The sequence below is a fragment of the Schistocerca americana genome, chromosome 11 (assembly GCF_021461395.2).
Source record: "Schistocerca americana isolate TAMUIC-IGC-003095 chromosome 11, iqSchAmer2.1, whole genome shotgun sequence".
Classification (NCBI taxonomy): Eukaryota; Metazoa; Arthropoda; class Insecta; order Orthoptera; family Acrididae; genus Schistocerca; species Schistocerca americana.
Genome location: NC_060129.1, coordinates 80911002 through 80930751, shown reverse-complemented (window position 1 = coordinate 80930751; position 19750 = coordinate 80911002). Strand labels below are relative to the sequence as shown.

The window sequence follows — 19750 nt, the reverse complement described above, 5'->3', positions numbered from 1 at the left end:
TCGCATACTACAGAACCTGCTGTATCGGATACTCCACACGATCCAATACAGCCTGTATCATTACAATGTATAGGCAGCATTTGACAGTCTTGAGTGGATTACAATCTTTGAAATTCTGGGTATCGCAGGGATAAACTACAGGGAAGAATAGGTTATCTATAATTTGCACAAAATCCAAGAATCCAGTTATTAGAGTCAAAGTACGTGAAAGGGAAGCAGTGGTCGAGTAGGGAGTGAGACAGTGTTGTAGCTTATACCCAGTGTTATTCCCTCTGTACATGGAGCAAGGAAACCAAGTAGAAACTGGAGAAGGAAATATAAATTCACGGAGAATTTGTAAAAACTTCGAGCTGTACTGAAGAGATTGTAATTTGGTCTGACTGCAAAGGACTTGGAGCAGCAATTGCACTGTATAAATAGTATTTTGAGAACAAGTTATGTCTGGTGTTTGTTCTTTCAGACATGTCCGGAAGAACAGACATCACACAGAAAAGTACATTGACTGGGGAGGGGAGGGGGGGTGGAGGGGGGGGGGGGAATGCTGCACTGAGGAATTGTGCAACATAAACAAAAGTTGGTAGGCATTTTTCTACAGCTGGAAGATGATGTCTATTGAAATTTCATGCTAGTTGTATAGTAGTGGCACTGTGAGGGTGCAAATCAGTTTTGCTTTAAATATAGATGGTAATAGTTGTGAGTCTTAGTTACTTTTGAGGTCGGATGTCGTGTGTTGACATTAATCGAGAATGCCCTCGAGGCAACAAAGACACCATTATCAACACCTGACTGGGTTTGAATAAAGTCGTCTCATAGGCCTATGAGAAGCAGGATGTTCCTTCTGTGATACTGCACAAAGTCTTGATAAGAATGTAGCCCCGGAAAGACTTGGTAGGAATGTAGCCACTGTACACGATTGTCTGCAGCGGTGGTCACGAAAATGTTTGGTGGCAAGAAGACCGGGCTACCGAGAGGGAAGACAGTCATGTTCGGCATATCGCTCTTGTCACATTGCACTGCATCTGCAGCGGCAATTTGAGCAGCAGACAGCGCCAGTGTCACAGTGAACTATTACTTCGAGGACAGCTCCGAGTGTACGTGTCACTGGCATGAAACCACTGCGATTTCCAACTTCAGTGACATCAAGCAAGAGGTCATTGGAGGGCAGGGTGGATGTCTGTTGTTTTTTCTGATGAAAGCAGGTTCTGCATCGGTGTCAGTCATGGCCGTGCGTTGGTTAGGGAGAGACCAGTTGAGGATCTGCAACCAACATCTCTGCATGCTAGACACACTGGACTGATGCCTGGAATTATAGTTTGCGCTGCAAATTTGTACATGAATCTGATGATTTAAACTGCCGTGCTGCCAGAACAGCATTCCAGGGGGTATTTTCCAACAGGATAACACTTGTCCATGTGCCACTATTGTAACCCAACATGCTGTACAAGGTGTCGACATGTTCCCTTGGCCTACTCGATAACCAGATCTATCCCCAGTTGAGCACATATGGAACATCATCACACTCGCATCATCCACAACCAGCATTAACCATCCCTGTATTGACTGACGAAGTGCAAGCATAGAACTCCATCCCACAAACTGTACAACACAATGCATGCTTGCTTTCGACATTCTGGCAGTTAGACTGGTTATTAATGTACCAGCGTTTCACAATTGCAATGGCTCTTGTCGCTCTTAAATTAAGCTGTGACCTTGTAATGTTAATCACTTAAGTATGTTAACTTCAGAAATGTGCCTCCAACAAATTTCATTACCCTATAAGGTGTACAACTATGCTTCTGCCATTTGCCAGTAGGTGGCGTCCATGGTAAGTAGCGGTCAAAAGAAACAGATTGCAGGCCTCAGGTAGTTAGCTTGGACCTCGGTCAACATAACCTCGTTCAAACATTAGTCGATTTGTGTCTGCATCATGAAGTTGTTCTTGATTGAAAATGTCAGTTGCGGGAGGTGTTACTGTTTTGTTTCAATATGAAGAAAACAGCGGCTGAGGCTCATCGAATGCTCTCAACTACATACGGTAAGGATGCTATTAGTGTAAGAACGTGTCGTGAGTGGTTTCAACACTTCAAGAATGGTGATTTTAACGTCGTAGACCGGCATAGTGGTGGAAGAAAGTGTGTTTTTGAAGATGCAGAATTGGAGACATTGCCGAGTGAAGACTCGCATCAAACTCGAGAAGAATTGACACGATTAGTGGGAGTAACACAGCAAGCCATTTCAAAATGTCTCGAGGCTATGGGCATGATTCACTTGGGTCCCATGTGAGCTGAAATCGAGGGACATTGAACGGCATGTGTGTGTTTGTGAACAGTTGCTTCAGAGGCAAAAACGGAAGGGATTTCTGCATCGCACTGTGACTGGGGATGAAAAACGGGTTCATTATGTAACCCTAAAGGCAAATAATTGTGGGGATATCCCGGCCGTGCTTCCACTTCGACGGCCAAACTGAATATTCACAGCTCCAAGATCGTGCTGTGCTTATGGTGGGACCAGTTCGGCGTCGTGTACTATGAGATGTTAAAACCGAGTGAAACAATCACAGGTGCTCATTATCGAATGCAATTAATGCGTTTGAGCAGAGAATTAAGACAAACGGCCGCAATACAGTGAGAGGCACAATAAAGTGATTTTGCAGGGCGACTACACTTGACCCCACGTTGCAAAAGAGGCCAAAACATACTCGGAAACGTTAAAATGGGAAGTCCTACCCCACCCGCTGTATTCTCCAGACATTGCTTCCTCTATCACCTGTTTAGATCAATGACGCACGGCCTGGCTGACCGACACTTCCGACCTCACGAAGAAGTGACAAATTGGATCGATTCGTGGATCGTTCAAAAGGTGAACAATTTTTTGATGCGGGATTCGTACACTGCCCGAAAGATGGGAGAAAGTAGTGGCCAGCGATGGAAAATTCTTTGAATGATACATGTGTAACCATTTTGTTTCATTAAAACCTGAAATGTTGGGGGAAAATGGCGGAAGCAAAGTTGTACACCTTGTAGTATAATTATTTTTTGGTGTTTTTCATTTTTTTTCTGGCAGTATCTATGTGCCTTGATGGTAATTAAAGATCGTTCAGTGCAGATGCTTTCTTTTTCTGAACTCTTGCGGGAATCAATGTGGGGCTGCGAGCAACGGACAGTGGGTGCCGCATGTGTAGTGTGTGACAAGTTGGGAGTTTGGGTTGAATGGGAAGTGTGCTCAGATATCTGAAGCAGTTAAAGCAACTGCTCCCATAAAGTGAAAAATCTGTGTATGAGTCCCGGTCTGGCACAAATTTTCACTTGTTGCCATTGAATTTATTTTGATGCCCGATTGGGGCTAATATTGGAATTTTGACGTAGAACAGACATTATAGAATGTTATCAAATTATATGTTAGGCTGTGTTGAGAGAAATGATACACTGAAAGTAGTAGATGAGATTTCCTATTTGGGAAAAAACAGTGATAAAGTGATGATGGCCAGAGTAGAGTGGATATAAAATGCAGACTTGCAAGAAATGTATTTATTGAAAAGAAAAATAACATAAATTTTAGTGTTAGGAAGTCTCTTCTGAATGTAGTTGCCTGGACTAGCCATGGCTCGTGTTTACAGGCTGGGGAAGGGTGCAATATTTTATCAATTGTAACTAACTGAGACGTTGGACTACACTATATATCAGTGTCTCACCATAGCGGAGGTTGCAGTTGGGGCCGGGAGGAAGGGGGGGGGGGGGCAATGTCAGACTCTAACCAGAATTTCAAATATTGTATATTCTTTCCTTTTCATAATCAACCACTAAATACACCAGAAGTTAATTCGAAGATAAAATCTTTAGGTAGTGTATTTATCCGCCGATTTTGCATTTCCTGATGCTTTATCACAACAAATCATAATAAAAGATATGATTTGGAGAGATGCTTAATACTGTGTATGTTATCTTTGTTGCATACTTAAGGTTTTATGTTTTTTCAATTCTAAACTTTATAGTTGTTTAATGTTTTGTGTGTGTTCACTCCAGGGAATTTGATTTGACCTGCTGAAATGATGATGTTTCTGTGGCATTGTGGGTCTTGTGCTGTGATTGTAAATTTTGGATGGGTAAATTAATACTGAAGATTTTGCAATCGACTCAAGCAATGACATAGAAAACAATCTTGGTTTGCACATGTTTTCTGACTTGTTCGTACAATGGAAGCAGCACTCTCCTGAGAACAAGAGCTCTTACACGTACATAACATCTAATATTACAGTAAATACTTCTATGAAGTTAATAAGAAACTCCTAGGATCTTTTAGAAAACATGAAATGGAAAAAAGAAGAAAAAAAATTGGAAATAGTAGGACGCAAACTCGTGAACTTTGATTTCATAACTTTGCTGTGCATGACTATAACCACTACACAGTTGTGACCTTCGGATATATTTGTCTTATAATATGTGACGTGTCATTAACTGACCTTTAATTTTAACAGCTCCTACTGAGAACACACAATTTTGATACATCTTCAATGTGCCATTGCCTTGAAATAGCACACTTTTATTTATGTATTTGAATTATCCTTTTGGAAGATACGGTAAATCAACTTTGTTTTGCTTCTTTGTGTTTAATTTTTGTTGCTCCCAGGCTTCCTTCATCCTTTGAGAGAGTCATTTCTTCTCTTTCTGGGTACACTTTCTTCCATTTGAAAACTCAATTCTTTCCCGAAATCCTGCCTTTTGTGTTGCCTCTTTGAAAGATGTTCTGTTATCCATTATGCCCATTTTAATGCCTATGTTTTTCATATCTCTGTCAATTTCAGTGAACCGTGTGGGTTTTGATTTGTAGCTGTTCAGTAAGCTGAACATTTGCTTGGTTAGTCTGTTGTTATCCATTTGGTGGGTGGGTTTCCATAAAACTACAGTCTTCTTTTCCTCATTACATCAATTAGCATTTCCAATTTCAAACAAAGCTATGATTTTAATTTGTATTCGATGTTACTATTATTTCTAAGTTCCAGTATTTTTCTTGGAATTCTTCTTTCAACTTTCTCCAGTTTTTCAAGATCCCCCAAATCTTGTTAGTGTAAGTGATTCTGATGCATAGTGTTTCAGGCCTTACCACTGTTTAAAAGATATTAGTTTTTGTTATAGTTTTGTGTTCCGGGTCACCCCCACCCCCCTGCCCCCACTTTTTTTTTTTTTAATATTTGTAGGGGCATCATTGATATTTATCATAAAATGATATTTTCAGTCTAATTTTGTCTGCTTGTTTCTGTAGTTCTGTGATTTGTTTTTTGACACTGTCCAGTGTGTCAATAATTAATCCTTTGTCGTCTGCAAATGCTAGACAATTGACGGTGATTTTTATTTGGGCTTCTTCCTAGCTGAACACACTTAGTATTGCTGGATTTTCTCCATTCTCTCACTATCTTCTCCAATGCACAGTTATAAAGTAGTCGTGATACACCGACTCCCTGTCTTACTCGTGATTTTGTTCCAAAACATCTACATCTACATCTACATTGATACTCCGCAAGCCACCCAACGGTGCCACTGTCATTACCTCCCTTTCCTGTTCCAGTCGCGTATGGTTCGCGGGAAGAACGACTGTCTGAAAGCCTCCGTGCGCGCTCTAATCTCTCTAATTTTACATTCGTGATCTCCTCGGGAGGTATAAGTAGGGGGAAGCAATATATTCGATACCTCATCCAGAAACGCACCCTCTCGAAACCTGGACAGCAAGCTACACCGCGATGCAGAGCGCCTCTCTTGCAGAGGTGTTGACAGGTCCCCCATGAAGTTTGCGTATTTCTATCAATTGTGTCGTATGGGGTTGGATGTATTAATGCTGATGTCCATTCCGATGGTAAGCTGTTGTCCAAATTTCATTAATGATTTCTGTAAGACATAGAATAATGTTGTCACTAGAGTGTTTCCACAGTTCAATAACTATGTTGTCATCTTCTGTTGCTCTGTTATTTTTGTTTTATGATTTCTCTATTTTCCTCTATGCTTTTATAAGATGCAAATTATGATCTCAAAGCAGTGGAATACAAAAATTATTTAACCACCATTAGGACAATTGCCGTTACTTTCTTCCAACAAATTATACAGAATAAAATGCATTTTTGAGAGCTGCATAGTGTACTAGTGCTGTGAAACAACATTTATTCATATGACATAAGTCCTACCGAATGTTGACTTCAACAAAACCCCGTATGGCATCTGTTCTGCCTGTGATGTAGACGTGACAAGATGTGACGAGGGACGGCTAGACTGAAATGACTGAGCCTTCAGGAGGGCCATAAGAAGCTGTGCCCTCAAATGTCTGCTGTGTAGAACTCGATTGGCATTTTGAGGTGCAGTTAACTGCTACCTGTTCAAAATAGTCCGACGATATCGACAGTTCCAAAATTGACTGCCATTATGTAAATTTATGTTGCAAACATTCAAAATGTGTCTTGATAATTTAAATTGTTTGATCCATTATTGAGAAATGTATTTCAGTCTATAAGTTGCGCAGTTATGCCTCAGAGCCTTTAACTACAAGCTTGCCTAGCCTGGACTGAAGCTATGTACGGAAGTGAGACGTGTATGATAAGCAGTTCAGCTATCGAGAGAAAAGAAGATTTTTGAAATGTGGTGCTACAGTAAATTTGGAAGATTAGTTGTGTAGATTAGACAACTAATGAAGATGGACTGAATGAGACTGAGGAGGAAAGAGCAAGATAACTGCATCATTAAAGAGAAGCCTGTTGCTTTAGTTGCTACGAGTTATCAAACTGTCAGTCTTGCATGTGCTAGAAAAAATGTGTGCTTTTTTATCAACAAACAGCCCTTTCGAGCAATGCTGAAAACAGTATTTGTGATCTGTCATTGCTGCTTCACTACCTATTAATGCCAATACAGTTAATTTGTTGGCACATGGATATAATAAAAGAATGAAAGGATTCTAACTGTAAATGTTGGCAGTTGCCGTAGATTGGTTGAATGCTCACGTATTCGTAGTTCTTCAGTTTTATCTCAAATGATTTCAGATTACAGATAAAGGAAGGAGTATTACATTCAGAGACACTGCGTTGTTGTCACAGCAATGCAAAGAAAGTAAATGAGTTTTAATTTAGTAGCTTGTAATGTTGATTTCTAGAACATAATAAACCGACAAACTCCACTTTGCGACAACCACAGAGTTTTCATTAGGTAATAAATCCAGTTATTCCCATTCGAGGAGCAGACCTAAAAAAGGAAAGTACTTCCCATGGAGATTAACCCATAAGCACATATGTGTATTTTTGACATTTCTACATGCGTGGGATATTTTTTACCCCGGTCAGAAAAGACAAATATTTCAGGAAATTTGAATGTACATTTGTACCTCAGAAGATCAGCGTGTTTTAAACACATAGTTAATGATTTTTTAAGATGTAAGCACTCACTTCTCATAATCAAAAAAATTAAATGTCTCAAACTGGAAATTAATGTTCTTTGGATATTAACCTACTGCAAGTCTTGCATGTAGTTCTAGATTTCTCTCCCCCCTCTAGCCAACCCAACCAATTTTACTTTTTTTAATGATTGGCTTCTTAGTGCTGCTGCTTTAATTGAACTCTTAAAGAAAGTAAAACAGATCATACTGGAGACTTTGCCGTGCTGAAGAATATCCTCCGGCCTATTCTTGGGAGCCGTGAAGAACCGTCGCTGGACTAACAGCCACCCTGTCACGAAAAACAAAAATTTTTTGCACAGACTGGCCAGAATGTGACTGTCCGCAACTTCTAACATTCACTGTTGAACCAGTTTCATTGAACATTGAAAAAACTCTGTGATCTTTCGATTCATTTGGTGCGTCTCTGTGCCCTAGAATTGCACAAAAGTCCCACTGTTGCTGCATAACTTTTCCATTCTGATAAAATATTTTTACTATGTGGCCAGCTGACAGTTAAAAATATATTATGTGATCAAAAAGTGGCACACTCTTTGAAGAACCTTTTAAGTGGTGAATTGTTGCGTTTGCTCATTTGATTGTGTCACATAAAGGACAGAAAATGAAATAACAGCTTGTGTAGGTTAATTATTGTCTTTTGCAACTGTAGTAAAAGTCTTAAGAATATCAGATGCCTTTTGCTTTTATCTAAAGCATCTTAAGTGATCACTAACAGTATGGCGTTTTCTCTTGCAATTATGTGTGCTGTGATCATGAGCAGTTAAATTGCTTTACTTACATGGGAACCTCCCCATCGCACCCCCCTCAGATTTAGTTATAAGTTGGCACAGTGGATAGGCCTTGATAAACTGAACACAGATCAATTGAGAAAACAGGAAGAAGTTGTGTGGAACTGTGAAAAAATAAGCAAAATATACAAACTGAGTAGTCCATAGACCACATAGGCAACATCATGACAGTGTGAGCTCAGGAGCGGCGTGGTCCAGTGGTAGCGTGAGCAGCTGCAGAACGAGAGGTCCCTGGTTCAAGTCTTCCCTCGAGTGAAAATTTTACTTTCTTTATTTTTACATAGTTATTATCTGTCCGTTCTTTTCATTGACGTCTCTGTTCACTGCAATAAGTTTAGTGTCTGTGTTTTGCGACCGCACTGCAAAACCGTGCGATTAGTAGACGAAAGGACGTGCCTCTCCAATGGGAACCGAAAGCATTTGATCGCAAGGTCATAGGTCAACCGATTCCTCCACAGTTAAAATACATTCTATACGACACTGCTGACGGCATGTGCGTCACATGACAGGAATATGTTGTCGACCCACCTAACTTGTACACTTGGCGAATGGGTAAAAAGATTCTTCTACCTTGCCCGATTTAGGTTTTCTTGTGGATGTGATAATCACTCCCAAAAAAGTGATGAAAACATAAGAGTTTGTTACATAAACTGAAAATAAAAAATTAAACTTTTCACTCGATGGAAGATTTGAACCAAGGACCTTTCGTTCCGCAGCTGCTCACGTTACCACAAGACCACTGTGCTCCTGCGTTCCTAATGTCCTTGATATTGCATATCTTCCCATGAACTACTCAGTTTGTATATTTTGCTTATTTTTTTCACAGTTCCACACAACTTCTTCCTGTTTTCTCAATTGATCTGTGTTCAGTTTTTCAAGGCCTATCCACTGTGCCAACTTATAACTAAATCTGAGGGGGGTGCGATGGGGAGGTTCCCTTGTTAGTGATACAAACAATTTTTATTCTTTACGTTACTCATGGGTTTTTGTTACTTACTTCTTGTTCTTCAAAGTTTATGTGCTGCGTTTTTGCATGCAGCACTGTCACTGCACTAAATATGTCCACATGTCTTGCGTTCAGAAGTATCATTGTCCTCTTGCCATTTCATGTGTTTTGTTTTGGTATTGCAGGGTGCATTTGTCTTTTGTTTGTTTTGATAGTGGTGGGAGCATCTGCTATCGCTCAGTCAGTGTAATTTTTGACTGGAGGGGGCGGTGAGAGGGTGAGGGGAAAGAGAGAGAGAGAGAGAGAGAGAGAGAGAGAGAGAGAGAGAGTGAGAGTGAGAGAGAGGGGGGGGGGGGGGGGGGGAGCTGACATATCCTAACTACTGTGTGTGAAAATTGTTTTACTGTGGTACAGTGATTGATGATCTATGGTGAGGGTATCGCCTAGGTTGTGGTATTATTTTGTGGCGTCTAGGGGGTTGTTCTTTGTCAGTAGTATGTTTTATCAGTTTAAACAGTGTCTGGTTGCTAATGTTTGTCTGTCCATTTATTGTGTGTTTCTTCTCTATTATTGCTTTTTGAATTTGAAAGATTTCTTGTGAGTTTGAGATTTTTCTTGTCACTGACTCTGAAGACTATTTTCGTGTCCTTTTCTATTGTGGTAAGTATGAGGCGCGTTTTTTAGTAAGTACTGTTTTGAAATTAAAAAGAGACGTGCTAAGATATCTCAATAATTTTATTTTTACTTGAAGGCTTGTACCTTAATCTACTTTGCTACATAGTTTCTGTCAATACTGAGGCACTTGTCATAATGTTGTACCAGTTTTTGAATACCTTCCTCATAGAAGTCTGCCGCATGACTTGTTAACCACTGCATCACCACTGCTCTGACTTCGTCATCGTCTCGAAGACGCTGACCGCCCAGGTATTTCTTCAAGTGCAGGAACAGATGGTAGTCACCGGGAGGATGATATCGAATTTCCCATCAAAAAGATGTGATGAGATCTTTGGTCTGGTTCGCCACATGCGAACGGGCCTTGTGTTGCAGCAAAACGATGCCTTTGCTCAACTTCCACGGACTGTTGCTTCGATTCTGGTATGAAGTAGGCCACCCACGTTTCATCGCCCGTAACAATTTGCTTAAGAAATCATCACCGTTGTTATGGTACCACTCGAGGAAAGTCAATGCACTGTCTAAACGTTTGGTTTTGTGCTCATCTGTCAACATTTTTGGTACCGAACTTGTGCACAATTTTCGGTAATTCGAGTGCTCGGTCACAATGCCATACAAAACACTACGAGAAACATTAGGAAAGTCATCCTGCAAGGAGGAAATTGTAAAGCCTCTGTTTTCTCTCACCTTATTGTCCACTTCCTGCACCAAACTTTCATTAACGACCGAAGGACACCCACTCCGTTGTTCATCGTGCACATTTGTGCGGCCATCTTTAAATGCTCTCACCCACTTTCTTACCATTCCATCACTCGTAATGTTTTCTCCGTAAACTGCACAGATCTCACGATGAATATTGATCGCTTTTAGGCTTTTAGCACTAAGAAATCTTATAACAGCCCATACTCCACAGTCGGCGGGACTCACGATCATTGGAGACATCTTGAACACTCGTTCCCAATGTAAACAAGGAAGAATTGGACTGTAATGGCCTCAGTGTGTAGATTAAGGTACAGGCTTTCGTATAAAAATAAAATTATTGAGATAACCTTAGCACGTCTTTTTTTAATTTCAAAACGGTGCTTACTTAAAAAACACACCTCGTATATCAGAAAGTCAGTTTGAAACTAGATACCAAAATTTGTCACACACACTACAGTAAATTACTACTACTCCTCATTTGTTAATTAAGTAAAGAAGGCAAAACAACCACAAATACACTGCTGAGAGTTGCACAACACGTAAAATGGCAAACTTCCAACTGTCGGCACTCCCGAATGTGTTAGCGACAGTAAAACGAGAATAAAAAGTCACCTGTTTGATAGTGGAGCAGGAATAGTAGTAACAGGTGAGAATTTCGGCTAGGGCACTCGAGTGTAAGATTCTCGAGAAGGCAAAACTGTGTGCCGAGGGTACAGGAAGACGGCGGTGGGTCACCACACGTGCTGAGGAATGTCTGCGTGTGCATTCACAGGGAAGGCGTGGGTGCAGCTGGCCGTGTCGGAGGGTTTGCTGCGCAGCCACCTGCAGTGCGCAGTGTCGGACCGCGAGGCGCTGGCGCGCCACTACGGGGACCGCGCACTGCTGCGCGACCACGCGCGCTTGCGGCAGCTGCTGCAGCTGGTCGGGGTCGCGGACGCCGTCGCCGGGGGGCTGCTGCGACAGGTGCGTCTCTAGCCCCGCAGGGGCCACTCGATGTCACCCGGTGGCCCTCTGACTTTCTCCGTACTTGTACTGCGTGGAGCTCAGTGATCGGACACGAGTTGAGTAGAGCAGTATGATGCATTTCTATAAAAAGAAAACCTCGAAAAATTGTCCCCGAAAGAGTTCCCGGTGCTGTTAGCACAGAACTTTTCAAGTAATTTAACTTTGGAGCTGTCTGTAATTGAGTATATAACATATAAATGCTGTAGTTGCGGAATTTCCAATTTGTTTCTTTCTTGTAGCAACTTGCTTTTGTAATTTGATTTGAATTCTGTGGTTATTCTTAAATGGAAATGCTAATTGACAAATACTGAATCACAATTTTAAATAAAAATAAAATCATCATATTTTTAAGTACCAGTCACATGAAAAGAAATTAAAATTTGATAGAAAGATGTGAAACATCTTATTAAAGTGAAGAAAATCACACATACCAGCAATACTGTTCAGCCTATATAAACGATAAGGTATGTTATTTCTTTATTTGGTGCTTCACATTTTTGAACCAAATTCTAATTAATTTTCCATGCAATTAGTAATTAAAATGTAAAATTTTTAGTTTTATTAAAAATATTCAATATGTTAAATGTTAATTAGCATCCCATTGGGTAACTCTCCCCCAACTGATAGTTCTCGGTGACTTTTCAGAACCATCCCCATTTCCTAAATCTCACCAGTCCTTTTCCTTCCCCTTCAATTCTGCTGCCAGTAGATGGAGCCATGGGCTCTGAAATCTTGCAGATTTTGCTACCTATATGTGTGTGTTCTCCTGCCACTGTTAGGTAAGTAGTTATTTATCTATCCAGTTATGAGGGGCATTCAAAAAGAAACGATGCGGAGGCATAATTACAGACACTTGCCCCACTGTAACACAAGGTGGTGAATGGCTGTCTCATAAAATTCCTTGTGCTGCAATGTTAACTAGTTCCGCACGTACAGCTGGATGTCGTCATCCACACGGGTGCAGGAAAGGTTATGCTGACATGCTTCTTTGACTGAGATGCCCCCTTCTGATTCACTTCCTGCAGCACGGGACAACAGTGAATGCCCAGCAAACCTTGGCCACCCTTTACCAAACGATAAAATCAGAATGACGAGGCAATCTGACCTGTGGGGTCATTCTGCTCCACGATAATGCAAAGCCTCGTACGACCGACACAGTCGCGGCACTCCTGCAGAAATTCAAATGGGAGGTTCTCGGCCACCCTCCGTACAGTCCGGACCTCTCTCTCTGTGATTACGCCATTTTTGGTTCCCTTAAAAAGGCTCTGAGGGGCAAATGATTCACCTCGGACGATGACGTCCAGCTGTACGTGTGGAACTGGTTAACATCGCAGCCCCGGGAATTTTGTGAGACAATCATTCACCACCTTGTGTTACAGTGGGACAAGTGTCTCGACAGCCAGGGTCGATACTTTTAACATACAGCTACTGGTTTCTGTAATTATGCCTTTGGCTCGTTTCTTTTTGAATGCCGCTTATACATTACATTTACAAAAATTGATTATTTTTGTTGGTATTTTAACAAATATTAAGTCATAATAACATTGTTACAAGTGAGAATCAAACTGACAACTTTGCACTGTCAAAACAACGTGCTGCTCACTCAACTACAGGCTCGGCTTCGTGCAGAGGTCCGCATTCGTCTCGGACTCGGTTCGCTTCCCGAGGACACTACTCTAGATTTGACTTATTGCTGCAAGTTTCTCAGACCTTGCATACAACTTGGAGACAGTACCTTTGTCTGCACTGACGGTTCCGAGACCGACTGTGGTGTCAGACGCTCCTTTGTCTTTGGCAACAAACACTTTAAACACCGGGTTCTAGACCAGTGCTCGATTTATACTGCAGAGCTGTCAGCCATCTATCAGGTCACCTAGTACTTCTGACGACACAGACTTCTCAAATGTGTATTATGTTCCGATTCACTTACGGCCCTACAGAACCTCTTTGTACTATACACATACCACCCATTAGTACAATGAATCCACAAATTCCTCCACTTGCTCACCGATGACGGAGCCAATAGGACATTCTTGTGGCGCCCTGGTCACGTCGCAGTGTTGGGGAATGAAGTTGTCGATGCTGCTACGCAGGCTGCAATCTGACTACTTAGACCTTTTGGCTATTCTCTCACTTCAAATGATCTCTGTGTTGCTGTGCTTAGGAACATCGTGTCCCTTTGGCACAAAGACTGATCTTCCGTATATGGGAACAAGCTCTGGGGAATTAAACACCTTGCAATGGCTCGGACAACATCCTTTCGCCCTTCTTGTGGTGAGGAGATACTTTGAGCTCGACTTTGTATTGGACACTGTCATTTCAGTCACCGTCATTTGTCAAGTGAAGACTCCACACTGTACTGCTTACTACCACTGACCATTGACAGTGGGCCATTTCCTGATCCAGTGCCAATTTTATAACTGTTTACATTTTAAATGTACATTTCCTACTGAATTATAAGATATTTTAGCAGATACAGCACAAGCTGTAGATCACATTGTACCTTTTATTTGTTGTAGTAATATGGTGGAGGAAATTAATTTTCAGCCATTTGAGCATCCACTTTAAAGGGGAAGTGATTATTTTTAGCTATCCCTCTACTCCAGTCAGTTAAGCCCCGAGTATTATCGACTTGGACTTTCGTCAGGTAATTGACCATTTAAAGTAATGTTATGATAGGGGCGATTATAGCCTCAGCAGTTTGGTACCCTAAAGCAATAATGACACAACTCAGCTATCAGTAGGCACACAGCATTAATAAATTAAAAATAAAATTGTGCTGTTTTTACTTAATTTATGTAAAATAATATCTGTTTCTGGTGCTACACAATGTGTTAAGTGTTTCCTGTGTCTTTGCTGCAAGAGAGTAGTTTTCTTTCAGTACTACCTCTCGTTTATCAGTCACGCCCTTCTAGAGATATATCTCATACTAATCCTGTCACATGCATTTTCAGTTGTGGGGAAAAGGAGATAATGTGGACACAGGATTCCACGAGTCTTCTTCAGCCCTGCTATTCAGTCTGTCAGCAAAGTGGTGTGGGGCAGGTGGAGTCTGTTAGCACGAAATAGCGAATAACTGACATCTGAAAATGAAGTAGACGATTTGAAGAAATTCTGCAAACTCGGAAGTAAAGCAACTCGTGAAGTGTGGAGACGTAAGAGTACCTCAGAGAGGACATTCCTGGCCAAAAGAAGTCTGCTTGTACCAAATATATCCCTTAACCTGAGGGACAAATTTCTCAGAATGTATGTTTCAAACAAAACATTGTATGCTAGTGAATTGTGAACTGTGGAAAAACTGGAAAAGAAGAGAACTGAAGTGTTTGAGAGGTGGTGCTATTTAAGGGTGTCTAGAATTAAGTAAGTTAAAAGAAACTGCTGGGATATATATACAAGAAAAAACATCTCCTTATTAATCAGCAAAAATAATAAAATAGTTCTGGATACCATTGAGAAGAAAGAGAGATGGGAAGACTACAGTAAGAACTTCTTTTCAGATAGTTGACCAAATGTTGAGATTTCTAGGAACAACAATTTAACAGGACCTCCAATCACGAAAAAAGAAATCGAGAAAACCTTCAAAAACCGATGAAGCCAAAGGACCTTATGAAATTCCAATTGATTTTATTAAACTCCTTGATGAAGAAGGTATCAATGTCTTGCACAAACTGTTTAACAAAATTTACAACACCGGTCATTACCCTGCCGAATGGCTATTATCAACTTTCATTCCCTTACCAAAGAAGAGGAATGCGAGAAGATGTGAAGATCACAGACTCGTTAGTGTTATGAGCCAGTCTCTGAAAATATTTCTGAGAGTCATCCGTCAAAGGCTATCCAAAAAATGTGAGAAATTCATTAGTGAGACACAGTTTGGATTTAGGAAAGGTTTAGGTACAAGAGAACCGATGGTTGCCTAAAAGTTCTAGTACAAAACTACTACGACCAGGGTAAAAATGTAGGCCTCTGTTTTATTGACTACGAAAAAGCATTTGATAGAGTAAAACATCATAAACTCGTGGAAATTCTCAAAAGAATTGATATAGATGAGAAAGATACTTGCTGTAAAGAGAATTTATATTGGAATCAGACAGCGCAGGCTAAATTTGATAATGAGGTCACAGATTTCATCAATGTATGTAGAGGAGTCTGACAAGGATGAGTTTTGTCACCCCTGTTATTTAACTTATACTCTCAGAGTATTTTTCAGGAGGCACTTGATGATGTAGAAAAAGGCATAAAGGTTAACAGAGAGTATGTTAACAACTGGTGGCATGGTACTGATAGCTGATAATTTGGGTGACCTTCAACAACTCGTCGACATAGTAGCAGATTACAGAAGTACTCTAGGTCTGAATATTAACATCGAAAGACTAATTTTATGATTGTCACACGAGAGTCTGACTCATTTAAACATGCAGATCTAAGATTTCAAGGGTCTTTCATACAGAGAGTCAACAAGTTTAAATACCTCAGAACACGGCTTTTTGAAGACTGGGGAACAGACTTGGAAATAAAATGTCACATAGAGAACGCCTGAAATGCCTTCATAAAATTTAAGAGTATTCTTACAGACCTAGACCTAAACCTAAACCTTAGTCAGATTCGTAAAATGTTGCATCTGGTCCGTGCTTTTATATGGCTGTAAAGGATGGACACTAAATACGACAACAACATAGAAGTTAGAGGCCTCTGAAATGTGTATTTACCACAGAATGCTTAAAATACCGTGGACTGCAAGAATAACCGACATCAAAGTACTGGAACAAATGAACAAGCGGCGAGAAATGTTGACAGTGCTTAAAAGAAGAAAAACTGCATACCTGGGACATAAAGCACGGAACACCAAATATACGAGGTGGAATCCAAAATTTTCGGGACTGGTGGTGCCATCTGGAAAGTAGGAGTAGTAGATCTTTGCACCGCTAGGTGGCGAGAGCTGCATATCTGACGAGTCAGTGTGCGGGGTGGCATTCAGCTGGGAGGACGTGTTGTGTGTCCACAGTGATTTCCGTAATACTCTGTTAGGTGTGTGGCAATTTTACAATGGATCCGCGAACAGAACGGCGTGTGTGCATCAAATTCTGTGTGAATCTCGGGGAAAGTGCTCACGGGTTATCACCGGCGAAGAGAGCTGGATTTACGGTTATGACACAGAGACAAAGCAACAATTGTCTCAGTGGAAGAACCTGGGCTTTCAAAGACCCAAAAAGGTGAGACAGGTGAAGAGCAAAGTGAAGAGCACGATCATTTTTGTTGATACCGAGGGAATTGTGCACAAAGAATTCATCCCACCCAACTGAACACTGAATTCCTCGTACTACTGTGACATTTTGCGACGGCTCTGTGAAAACGTGCGGCGACAGTGGCCTGAACTTTGGCGACAAGGGAACTGGCTGCTCCATCGTGACAATGCACCCTGTCACATGTCCTTGCTCACCAGGACCTTTTTTGGCAACAAACAGCACAGCAGTTGTACCTTACCCACCTTCTCGCCAGATTTGGCACCTTGCAGCTTCGCACTATTCCCAAAACTGAAACTCAATTTGAAAGGCCGTCGGTTTGACACTCTAGAGAGGATTCGAGAAGCATCTCTGCTGGCGGTAAACGCCCTCAAATAACAGGACTTCCAGAAAATGTTTGACCGGTGGCAGAAGTGCTGGGCCAGTGTGTATGTGCAGATGGGAACTACTTTGAGGGTGATGGTGACCATTAGTCAAAAGGTAAGGTTTTCAACAGATGGCAGCACCAGTCCCGAAAATTTTGGATAGCACCTCGTATGCTTCTGCAGTTAATAATAAAAGGGAAGACTGAAAGAAAAAGAAGACAAGGGCGAAGAACAATATCCCGGTTGGACAATATAAAGCAGTGGACAGGGCTATGAAATGTAGACCAGCTATTACATACTGCAGTTCACAGAAGAAAGATGCAGCATGTGGTCACCAACATTCATTAATGGATAAGCAGCAGAAGAAGAAGAAGAAGAATTAAGTATACTGGTGAGCTAAGAAATGAAGAAGCTCTCAGCAGAATCGGAGAAGAAAGGAACCTACGGAAAACACTAATGAGAAGATGGGATGAGATAACAGGACATGTGTTAAGACATCAGAGAATAACTCCCATGGTACCAGGGGAAGCTGTAAAGGGTAAAAAGTATAGGGGAATACAGAGATTGGAATACATTTGAAAAATAATTGAGGAATTAGGGTGCAAGTGCTACTCTGAGATGAGGAGGTTGGCACAAGTGAGGAGTTCTTGGTGGGCCACATCAAACCAGTCAGAACACGGACGATTAAAAAAAAAGAAGTTTCAAATAAGCACACACTTTACTGAAGAGTGAAAAGTTGTCTCAATTCTGTGAACATTTCAGGTTCCCATCTCTAGTTGCTTGCATCTTTCTTTATTTTATTTTAATGTTGTTACAATTAAATTGATTTACAAACTAAGATATTTGGCAAATTCGTGAGGCACCCCTGTCATGCACTGTAGCGGGCACTGGAATTGCGAAAACTGACAGAAGAGGAGTCTGGGAAAGGCACTCCGGGAGCAGGTGCGACGGGCCCCGACCCTCTGATGATGGCGTCGGCCACGTCGTCGCTGGCATCGCCTGTAGACTCCGGGGTCGCCCTGCTGGATAGCGACAGCGAAGCGACCACAGCCAACGGGGAGCCGGACGACGGGTCGAGTCTGCGGGAGGTAAGTCGCTGAGGATGATGATGATGACGACGTCTCGGTCTTACGGGGTAGTACAGCACACTGTCAAGATAATACATCGATTTCTACCGTCTTGTGAAAGTAGCCTGTAGTCACCTACTACAGTTACAATACCGTGCTGTGTAAAATTTGTAGGAGATTATAAGAATTAAGTAGATTTTTTAATTGTTGGAATTGCAATTGTAGAAAAAAGGGGGCTGCTCAGGATTTGCTAAGGGATCTTACACACTGCCCTGTTAACTGTATTTGAAGGTCAGTGCTGGGACATTAGTTTCATAAACGGTGTCTCAAAATTGCGTGAAAAAATCAGCTTCAAACATTTCTGATTGCTATTGAGTATGAAGCTGATGAAGTAGAGTTCTAGTCTTATATTTGCATGGTACCTGGTTTGATTGTCATTTGAAGCAACTTTCTTTTCCTAAATTCATAGACACCCTCTCCCTCATTTTTGTACAAAATTTTAAGTTCTAATGATTACCCACATTTTCATGTAATTAGTAATCAAAATAAAGATACTTTCTTTTTGTTCTAAATTATGATTCAATATGTTATTTTCTAATAATGGTAGAGTTAAAGTAAAAGTTTAATTATTTAAGCTACTGGGGAGAATAGAGCCAGTGACCTTGTAGAACACTATCCACTAAAATGCACAAAATACTTTATATTAGGGAAAGTAATGTCTTTTTTTTATCCAAGTCAAACAGATAAATTGTTAACCAATTTTTATTTTTAATCAGTGATGTAATCACCCTTGTTACCGACAGCCTTTTGTACTGTAGTGTGCAAGTTTTCGATGTTGGATCAATAAAAATCAATTGGTTTTTGAGGAAAATATCTAGAGATGGCATTTTATACATCATCCACATTTTCAAATAAACCTAACCTAACCTAACCTAACCTAACCTTTGCTCCTTAGTAAATGGTGTTGTGATCTGAATGAATGGAAGTCTGATGGCACAAATTGGGCGATACCCCCAACCCAATTCAGTAATTTTTTTTTTTTCTGAGTGAAGGTCCCCATTCACTGTTTCAGCGTTTCAAAATGAACAACCCTGTGAATACTCCACGAAACAAAAAAATGTGCCTTTTTTTTAGTGTAAACGTGGCTTAGCTTTATCGGTGATGATTCACTTGGAGAGAGCCACTGCCTTTCATGTTTTGTGTTATTATAGAGGTCTCATTTTTGAACTACAGTGATCAAATGATGTAATAGCATTTATGTATTGTGCTGGTGAAGCAAGAATTGGCAAGATCAAAGTTACTGGATTTGAAATTAGAAAACAATTTTTGACATTACAAATTTGTAATGCACTTGGATGAACATTGCAAATTTTTCTGGTGGCAATTCTTGCATTATTGCTCCTACAAAACTCAAAAACTGTACAGTGCCAGATTCATACCTCATCTGGTATAAAATACAGGCTGTTTCATAATGAATACCCATGTTTTAAGGCTCTGTAGTATTTATTACATTAAACAATACATCAAATGAAAGAGC

At 40.8% G+C, this 19750-nt stretch overlaps 1 protein-coding gene across 1 annotated transcript in view; it reads left to right on the top strand.

Moving 5' to 3' along the window:
- The window catches only part of LOC124553253, a 286386-nt gene that overhangs the window by 17930 nt on the left and 248706 nt on the right, over nucleotides 1-19750 (top strand). The window contains exons 3-4 of the mRNA XM_047127140.1: nucleotides 11306-11496; nucleotides 18028-18234. Coding sequence (XP_046983096.1) covers nucleotides 11306-11496; nucleotides 18028-18234 — 398 coding nt within the window. The remainder of the gene's footprint in view (nucleotides 1-11305; nucleotides 11497-18027; nucleotides 18235-19750) is intronic.